We start from the raw sequence: 10,373 nt of genomic DNA on the forward strand, positions 1-10,373 counted from the left end.
GGCGGGGATCTGTACAAGAATGTGCGGAGGAAACAGCAAGACCCCAGTCTAGAACATACAGCAGTGGACTCCAGCAGGCAGTAGTGGGGTGTTTTGAGGGATAAAGTTGCAGGGTAACATTAGAAATATGACTAAGAATTCTCACACTCATACCTTCTGTTTTGTCTATGTCTTTTTGTTTGAGAACAAAATTATTTTTTTGGTTTCCAATATGAACAAAACTATTTTTTTTGTTTCCAATATGAACTGGTTTGTATGCCATACACACCCGGGAGAATGAGGCAGTCAGCAGTTTATGTGACAGACTTTGGAAGGAAAATGTTAAGTGACCAAAACAGAAGCCCATAATTACAGCTTTGGATAAGTATGGTGTTTACTCTAACACAAATCTGGCCTCTTCACTTGGTTTGGACTTCCTATACGACGCTCTGCCTACATTTATTACGGTGGAAATATCATCACGTTGGTTTCCAGTGCTTCCACTCCTGTTGGAAGATAATGTTGTTTTTGAAAGTAAGACATTCCAAACCCATAGTAGTACAGCACAGTGGACTCTGGGCACGAGGTAAGAGGTTGAATTGAAAGAGTACCATAGTTTTAGCTCAGGAAAATACCCATTCAAATCAAGTTATACCGTAATAAGGTAAAGCATTGTTTTTCTTTTAAGATAAATGCAAGTCATATAATCTGAATAATTTAAAACACTACTAGTCTTCATGACTGTTCAATCCCAACCTGGTACAATTTAATAAAATGTGTGTGTGTGTGTGTGTGTGTGTATATGTCCGTGCGTGCGTGTGTGCATGCGTGCGTGTGCGTGTGAACATTATATTTTTGAGAGCAATAATTAGTCCACCAATTATAATGTATTCTAAACTTCAATTAATAGTACACACACACACACATACACACACAAGCATGCACACACACAGTTTGAGTGGACCATTAACTACCATTTCCTTGATCCAAAATATCTTCTGGTTCAAAACATGTGTTTCTATTTGATCTTGAGAAAAGAAACCGGTCTGAATATGTTGGGGACTCTAGGATAAAATGGAGTATAAGGCACATGGCAGTCTTAGGATATCTTAACCTGTGTTTAATCTCAGATTTCCCATAATTTTACAATCCTTCTCAATGTTTCCTAACAGTGACTCCTGTACAATAACATAAATATTGTGCTGGAAAAAATGAATTTCCAAAATTTTAGCAGTTTTTCTTTTCCCCAGTCTCATTCTGTAAACATTGAAAAATGCAAATCAAGTCTCTTCAGTTCTCCACAAAACAACAACAACAAAATAACAACAACTGTTCCTTCTGTAAGGCTTGGCAGCCTCACTATGCAAATAGTCTCAAATGGGCTCAGAGTAAGAGTAAGAGTCTGGTTCCTTTCATTTACTATTCCGTGTAACGTCTCTATCAGTCATAGGTCTCTGCTTCAGTTCTGGGTGGACAGAGGCGGGGGTCAGAGTCAGGTAGAGGCTTGTGGGTTGTTGTTTTCTTTTAAAGGGAAGGGGGCTGATGAGGACGGTCTGTGAGGGAGAGGGCCGTCAGAAGAGGCTGGTCAGGGTGGTCTGTGAGGGAGAGGGCCGTCAGAAGAGGCTGGTCAGGGTGGTCTGTGAGGGGCTCCTGCACTCGTGGACGTCCATGCTGCCAGACACAGAGGATAACACGGAGGTGACCGTGGGCATGGTGGGGTTGGTCAGGTCCGTCAAGGTGGTGGGGGTGCTGGACGGGCTCATGGAGGCGTTGGAGATGTCCGAGGCGGGCCCAGAGGGCGTGCCCCCCTGCAGAGTGGAACCGTCCGACGTCTTGTCCATGCCAGTGCCATTCTCCTGACGCAGAAGGTTCCGCCGGAATTTGGCCCGGGCATTCTGGAACCAGACCTGTGTACCACAGCAAGGCAACATCGTTCCGACTGTTAGTGATGGAACCATGGGGGGAAGACAGAGGGAATGTTTCAACTAGAATAACAGGCATAGAAAAATATAACGCATCAAAGCAAAATGATTGCTTTGTTTTCTGGGAGCGTTAATTAAAGCGGAGCGATTTTTACAGAATTTTTGTTCTGAAACCTTTTTGTCTCGTTTTTTTTTCTTCAGTCCCCCAGATAATTTGCTGTCGTCTTTGTGGAAATCAAGCTCGCTCTCTCTCTTGTGTTTTCCCGCTTCCCATAATAAGCAGTAGATAGCTGCAGTTTATTTATTTTTTTATTCTGTCCTCACAATTCCTATCAGAACATTGAAATAGAAAATGCTCCTTTGTTACCCGTTTGATTCCAGCATCTCATTATTATTATTATTATTACAATCATAATACACCAGAAAATACAATTTTTGTACTTTCATTTTTTATGTATTTGACAATCACCTGTAAAACCCTCTTGGTCAGGCCCGTCTTCTGGGCTAGCTGCTTCAGGTCCTTTGCATCTGGGTTGTGGTTGATAGCAAAGTAGGACTTCATGGTTCTCAACTGGTGGTGTTTGAAGGAGGTCCGCATGCGCTTGGTTTTCTGGCTGGAACTGTACTGAGAGTCTCTGTCCATCGAGTCGCCATCATTCTCATTACAGCTGAGTGCTGTAGGATACACACACACACACACACACACACACACACACACACACACACACACACACACACACCCCCCACACACACACATACACACACACACACACACACACACACACAGTTGCTTGTTAGACTATATAAATATAAGTTAGACATGATCATTTGACCAAATTATATATTTTGCTGCATTGTGTACTGTATGAATGTTGTTTGAATTAATCAGCAGCAACCTGGGATTTACTTGAATCCCAGAAGGACATCTGAGTATATTTTATGCCAAGTTGTCAAATTTGTTCATAATCAACTTGGTGGTTGAGGATAGTTCCTGTAAGGTCAGTTGTCGTCAAATTAAATGAATGAACAGGTCAAGCAGCATCCTAAGATGGAACATGTAGAAAATGTAGTGGCAAATCAAACATGGCCTTCCCAACACCGCCTTTACACTTTTACAAACTTCCAAGAATCATAATTATAAATCTGATTTTGTTTGTTACTGAACGATTCATAGGTTATATCACATTTGCGTGTGTCATGTCTTGGGTAAGTTGGTATCTTGGGTAAATATTAATGTTTATAACATCTCCATAAATACACACATACAACGACTTTTTTTCGGTAGCGGAATAAAGATTACAAATGACATGCCATTTAATTTAACCGAAATTACACTGTCATTCGTTTAAATTCAGTTTAATGTTGTTGTAATCTGGGCGGTAGAGAGGGAACGAATGTTGTACTGCTGCTGTAATGCAATATTATTGGGCAAAAAACACAAAAAAAGTGCCGTGACATTGACATGCTTTGCATGACATGAGAATTTCACTCACGTTGTGAAAGACAACATTTTTAATCGACAAATGGTAAAAAAGGCTTTCGTCGATAACAGATTACTTGCGTTGCAGCAACAACGGTGGGATACTACGTAATAACATAATAAACATAACAATATTTATAATTATTGGGCATCATTATCATCATCATCATTATCATCATCCTCATCTTCATCAGTATATTCTTGGTATTGTTGTTATTGGCCCCCCTGGTTGGCTACAATGTTGTCTTATTTACTGTCATTAGGCAAACGATCATCAAATCGTGGATTACAAGAATAGCTATGACATATTTCCCTGACAGAAATTTCTTGGCAAATGTCTACGTGTTGCTGTTTATGCATAACAGTTATGATTTAATTCTGCAAGCTAAATATTAGTAATTCACATTTCGCAGAATAACACTTACTACACAACTTAACTTAATAATTAAACTATCAAATGCCAGGCACAAAGAAATTCATGTTGTTACTAGAAAGAACATCTCATTTAGAAAATAGTTTTACAGTATTTCTGCACATGCCCATTCAGACTTCAGATAGGCCTGTTGATGTATTTTTTGTTTTGTTTTTACAAAGGATGTTGGCTGACTTCTCCAGGCAAGACTTGAGTCAACATGTTACTATCTCATACGTTTAACCTGCTGTGCTGTGAGGCGTTAGGTGTCCATGATGCATTATCTAAGTATGCATTATCTTAGTCGGTAAACAGTAGAGGGCAGTAGCGGCCCGACTCACTTCCCCTTGTGCCAAGAGTGGGGAGAAATGTTACTTTGTCTGCTTTGGCTTACTGGAGGAAACTATTACTGGGTCAATCATATAATGAACCATGTGGAATATGTTGACATGGTCTATTCAATGATGACACTTTGACTATTGATGAAGGTAGTTATAGGCCTAGTTAGAAGCGTGTGTTGTTGTAGCCTGGTTAAATCGTTTTAATTTCAGTCATTATATGGATATTAATGCAATAGTTTGACCTTTTCTGTAATAGCTTGATCGAGTATATTCCTGAAATGATTATGAACGTTTGCGCAATTGAAAGCAGCCAATTAACAAAAGATTGCGTTTCTTAAGACTTCGACCCAAGAAGAGATAATTAGGCTAAAAAGGACTTCTTGGTCATATTCGATTGTTGCTGTTCGACCACAATCCCAACTAAATAACTCGTCAAGTCTCGTTGATGTCTTGTAGTAGGCCTCCACAGTACACAGCCACTCTGGCCTCGGCCCAGTCCAACAGGCCCCCGGGTGCGCAAAGGGCGAGCAGGAGAACTTTAGACGTCTATTGAGCCTGACAAGTGGAAAATGGCTAAGGCGAAAGCCGGAACTTCAAAAACATTTTTCTTTCTCAAAGAGGACAGGAGGAGGAACTGATAGAACTTTCTCCTGTAACACTCATTTGAGGAGTTTTAGGAAGGGGTTTTTATATACCTAATCCGCGTTAATCTGTGAAAGACAGGGATTCAAAATTAATGAAATCAACAGAAGGATTTTCTTCTTACTCCTATTGAGATAATGACGTGTCGTTGTTTAGGCCTACCGTAATATAGTGGTCGCATTGAAACTTTCCTTCTCGTCCTAAATAAGTTGGTTATTGCTTTCATCAACATAGTTCATCATCAGCGAGCCGACGTGGTGTGTCAATCAACGCAATCTCAGCGCATTTCAACCACTTAAACCACAGTAGTATTTACGAGAAATTATGAGAAAGTGTATGAAATATTGCATGCAGTCGATAGTTTCGATTATTTCCATGTGTTATGATGTTGAATGGCCGGTATATAATTTTGTCAAGGGCAAAATAATATTCAAATTGTGTGGCCTATTTCTAGGCAGAACAATACATTAAATAAAAACAAATATGAATGAAATGTCACAACACTTTTGTCACACAAAAAAACACACGTTTATCTATGGCATTTTATAAAAACATAGCTTTTGGTAAAAACATTATTTTACGAATAATACAGTTTTTCAGCCATGAACGAGGTTGGTGAAATTGTTAAATACAAAAAAAACGATGTATGATAATTATAGGCGATTTTTGATATGTCAAACGTCAAAGCACTTTGATCATTTTCATCTTATTCGAAAGAAAAAATGTCTGTCTGAGATAGTAAGTAGGCCCTACACACACACAAGACTTGGAAAATATGCGATGCCGCGTTATGATGGAGACTTGCAGTGCATTTCGCACATGTAGGCCTATTATTGTGTTGTTTTCTCCCATTTGTTTTTTAAAAAACTTTACTTCATTCAGAGGAATGACCAATCCCATAAATATGACATATGATATGTCTTAATGTTAACTTAATGTTAAGACGGTTATCGCCGCAGTCTTACCTGCATTGTAGGCTGCCAGGTCTCCTCCTGGTCCGGGGCTTTTCCTTTTCCTGGGGCGGCCTTTCTGCACCGTCCCCACGCCGTTGAAGTAGGATAGTCCCAGTGTGTTGGCTGTCCCCAGTCCTTTGTGAGAGGCTACATCCGCATGGTTGTAATGTGTCTGATATTCCCCTTGTATTAGAGTTTCAAAGTGCAGCCGACAGTACACCAAACTGTCTTTCATGCCAAAGTGGTCCCCAGTCGTAAGCATCTTGTTGCAGGTCGTGCAAGTGAAACAGTTCAAGTGGTACACCAAGTCCCGAGCTCGCATGACCATCTCTGAGGCCGAGATCCCGAGGTGGCACCGGGCGCATCGCTGCACCGAAAACCTTCTGCGGAGAGGACAGAAACCCGGTCAATGTGTGAGTGACATCGATTGTAAGTTCATTAACCTAAACTCTTTAGTTATGGAAATTGTGTAACTTCGCGGCCTGTTCTGAAACAGAAGCAAGCTTTTGGGGGAAGTGACGTTTTTATAGCTAAAAGGTCACACATGGTGTTTTGGCGATGCTTGGCTATATGCAGTAGGCCTAGATGGTGGTTGTTTTACTAATGGATATAGGCCTATAATTCATGATTATTTCATGATTATTTCATAGGTTGTGGGAAATTCTCTTTTTCGTTTCTGGGACAACAATTGTCCTGCCTATTTAATAATTGCGTTATTATACATTGAGCTTAGTTTAGTGCAGCCATCATTTTTGGAGGGGTTGATTGAATTACCTGTAATAATCTTCCTTGCAGTAGATACTTCCGTCTTTACTGAAGCAGGTGAGCTCAGACTCCAGGTTGAGTTTGCACTCGCAGCACTTCAGACAGCGCATGTGCCACTGTTTGTCCACCGCCAGCAGGTAGTAGCGGTCAGCGATCTTCCCGCCGCAGCCCGCGCACAGAGCCACCCTGTCACTGTTCATGCAGGACATGTTCTACAAAGGAACCAAAAAGACGATCAGAACACACGAGAACATGTCAACCTTTATCCAATGTATACAGTAGGCCTAACATCCTCTCCGCCCCATAAATACCATCTATCGAAATATTGTCTGAATCTTCTCCGCTCCAAAATATGATCCTTTTCGATAGTCCTATGTATACCTTTCATCTGTTTCATTTGTTTGTGTCTTTAAATCATATTACATGTGATACCTGGCTGGGGGCATTAAACTAACACCTAAGCGTAGCCTATAGCCTAATGAGAAGGCATGAGAAGTTAACATTTGACAGGTTAGGCCCACACTAAATTCTACATCCAATTAACCCTATATACAGGAAAATAACAGGTCGGTTCTTTTGAGAATGAACATAATGTGTACAAAAGTGACATCTTCGTAAACAACTGGTTAATGTTATCTTTTTGAAATAAAACGGCATAAAAAACGGCGTAGTGAAATCAAAATCAGATTTACACACACACACACACACACGCGCGCGCGCACGCACGCGCACAGACAGACACACACACACACACACACACACACACACACACACACACACACACACACACACACACACACACAGCCTTATTTATCACATATTTTTTATTTTCTTTCTGCTCAACAATTTGGGTCTAACATTATTACCAGAATGAATGCAATGTATCGTTGATTTTACATCAATACAAGGACAATTATTTAAATAATTGAAATAACCTGTAAGAAATAATAAACAAATCTTGCACTCTCTCACTGAGGTATAAGTGAGTGGATATTAGGTTTCTATTACTATAATCATTTAATAGAATATCATAGTCTCTAATAAATTATGTTTAATAACTTGTCACACCAAGAAAAGACAAATCATTTGTTCTTTAAGTTAAGTCACTAATTTCATTAAAACATAGTATTTGTGATTGGCACTAGCCTATATTTTACCTTATAAGCTTATTACTTGAACAAATACCCAAATACCCATGGATTATTCTGTGAAATAACATTCTCGACAAAATAACTGAACAAAAGAAGGGAGTTGATGTATGCTACAGCTGTAAATGTGCAGATGTATAATGTCTGGACCTTTAAACCCACAGCATAACCAAACCTGAATCAATACGTTTTCGACATTTGCTACACATTAATAACGTATAGGCGTCCACAGACATTTTACTCCAAACTGTTTTTAGTAGCCTCATTTGTTTATGACCGGGGTTTATAAATGTTTAATATAGCCTACATCTATTAGGCTATTCTCCTGGAAACTAAATTGAATTTCATCTTTAAAAGTTTTAATTAGAATCCTGTATACGGCAGGAGCATCTCATATTCAGTGATGATGACAGTAGGCCTACTTCTTAAACTACTTTTTTTGCATGCATTTTAAAGAGTTGCTAATAGGCCTATTTGCATAAAACATTGCCAGACGCCCTAATAAGACATTGTTCGCTTACCATATCCGATTCCCCCATATCTATTGCCGAACTGATAGCTGCTGACTCGCTCTTTCCTCTTCGGTCCATTTCTTCCACAACACCATGCATGTCGCCTCCAGGGAGGCCGTGGAAAAGCATCGTAGCCGTGGAAGGGAGGATGTTATACGTGTTTTCTTCAGATCTGCAACCCAAGATTTCCATCAGACGCAAACCTAGCCCGTGCATTGGCAGTCAGATTTTCCCTTCTTGGTGTGACAAGTTAGAATTCCAGATCAGAAAAAAAATATGAGGCAAAAAATGGACACGTGTTCTCCACACTACGCATCATCTGCCAATGAAAATCATCATCCGAATCTCTGCATCTCTCTCATAATAATTAACCAATTAAAGTGACAGAATCCGTCTTTTATTGATGTGAATGTATTTTATGCTGAATATGAATGCAATTATTTATTAGCATGTCAGAAATCCCATTGCCCAAATCATTTCTAGGGAGACCATTAAAAACATACCAACTATCGAAGCCCCCGCTGCATGGGTCTGGTACCGGTCCCTCCTATTTCTTTCTTGAGTATTTACATTAAAACATTTTGCAGGGAATTAGTTAATTTAGGCTTTTTTCTCCTTTGCAGACCTTTAGTAACGCTGGCAATTGACACTGCCACCACTTCTATAAAATCACTGTAACACCAAAATTGATGTCCAAACGAATCGATAAAAAATATCAATCAAGATCACAACAGCGTCTGAGAGATAGTAGGCGCGTGCATCTCCCTGTAGCTATACGTCCTTGTCAGGTTTTTCGTGGAACTAAAAAGTGTCCAAGTTGGTGTGCTGCAGCAGCGTTTGATGATGATATCGATGTAAATCTATGTGCACTTTTTAAGAAAAACAAAAGCTAGAACTCGTCGTTGGTAAATAAAAACACATGTAGCTTATGCATTTAGATCCTGTCGGAGGTCTGAGAGAAGCTGTTTTCCTTAGCACTTTTTCCCGTTGCCAAGAAAGCTGCATGTGAGTAATCGAGGAGGAGGAGTTGACTATACATTCAGTTAAGGCAGGAGTCGAGCAGCCCTATCACTGTTCCATCGTTTCTGGCCCTGCGAAACACTCCGCGCCTTTTCTACAGGGACCCTTACGTCACATCCCACGACTTATGTTCATTGGTTGTTCAACATCACCGAATTCTTATTCTACTGCTGCCGGAGAGGTATTTAGTCCATTCTTTCGTTGGTTATCAGAGACATGCTGTTTGGACTCATCGTTTTGTGGCTGCTTTCTACAAGATAAAAAAAAAGAAAAAGAATTTAAGTAGAGCCAAAGAAGAAAATGAAACAGAAGAAAAAGAAAGAGGAGATTTTAACGTTGGTTTTGATATTGATGAAGCTTTCAAATATTTTTTGTGGAGAACGGGTTTCTTTCTCTCTCTTCTCTCTCTCTCTTCTCTCTCTCTCACTTTCTCTCCCCTCTCTCTCTCTCTTTCTCTCTCCCTCTCTCTCTCTCTTTCTCTCTTATCTCTATCTGTCTGTCATCTGAGGCCTATATAGCATGCGTTTTTTAGACATATTTCTCTTCTATTTCATGTTTCTAAGCCCTTTTGCAATGTGTAGTTTTAAAAGCCAAACAATTGTCATTTATAACATAGGCCTTTCTAGTATTAAACGAACAGCCCTATAATCATTTGCACAGGTTCTTTTGGACCGACCAATCGTTAGGACTGTCTGTATTTCATCAAAGGAACTCAATGCTTGTGTGAAGAAACTAAACCTCAGCAGACGCAAACAGACACCTGGATGTGCAATATGCTGACAATAAGTCATTAATACCTACTCAGCGAGTCCCATCTCAGCGCCTCACAGAAATAGGAATCCCAGTCACATGATGTCAGAAAACGTCAGCAGGTTGAAGGTCCAGAGGACAAATGCGGTCCCAGTTGTTCATATTTATTAAGAAAGAAGGAATCAATACGTTGATGAAAAGTTAACTGTGGTGTTTCGCAGGTGCGAACGTGTAGGTGGAATTGATAGTCCACACTTACATTGTTGCAATTTATGCAAATGTTGTTTCTAAACAACTTAATTGTCTTAACTAAACAACATTTAGCTACATAATTATTGTACTTAAAATTGTCCCTAGTTTTGCCATGATAGAAAGTTGACGTGAACATATTCAGGAATTTAAAGTTAGTTTAAGGGTGTCTATTACAATTCTATTTGGATTATCATTAT

The 10,373-nt window shown here is 39.7% G+C and overlaps 1 protein-coding gene across 1 annotated transcript; it reads right to left on the bottom strand.

Moving 5' to 3' along the window:
- Positions 1-1,592: 1,592 nt before the first annotated feature.
- On the bottom strand, positions 1,593-8,370 carry lhx2b (LIM homeobox 2b; the record flags this gene model as incomplete). Its single annotated transcript, XM_080530582.1, has 5 exons — positions 1,593-1,886; positions 2,371-2,576; positions 5,742-6,112; positions 6,504-6,706; positions 8,164-8,370. The coding sequence occupies 5 exons, from the start codon at positions 8,368-8,370 to the stop codon at positions 1,593-1,595; spliced, it is 1,281 nt and encodes a 426-aa protein (XP_080386708.1).
- Positions 8,371-10,373: the final 2,003 nt, after the last annotated feature.

This window comes from Nansenia antarctica (genome assembly GCF_963989245.1).
Source record: "Nansenia antarctica genome assembly, chromosome: 5".
Lineage (NCBI taxonomy): Eukaryota > Metazoa > Chordata > Actinopteri > Argentiniformes > Microstomatidae > Nansenia > Nansenia antarctica.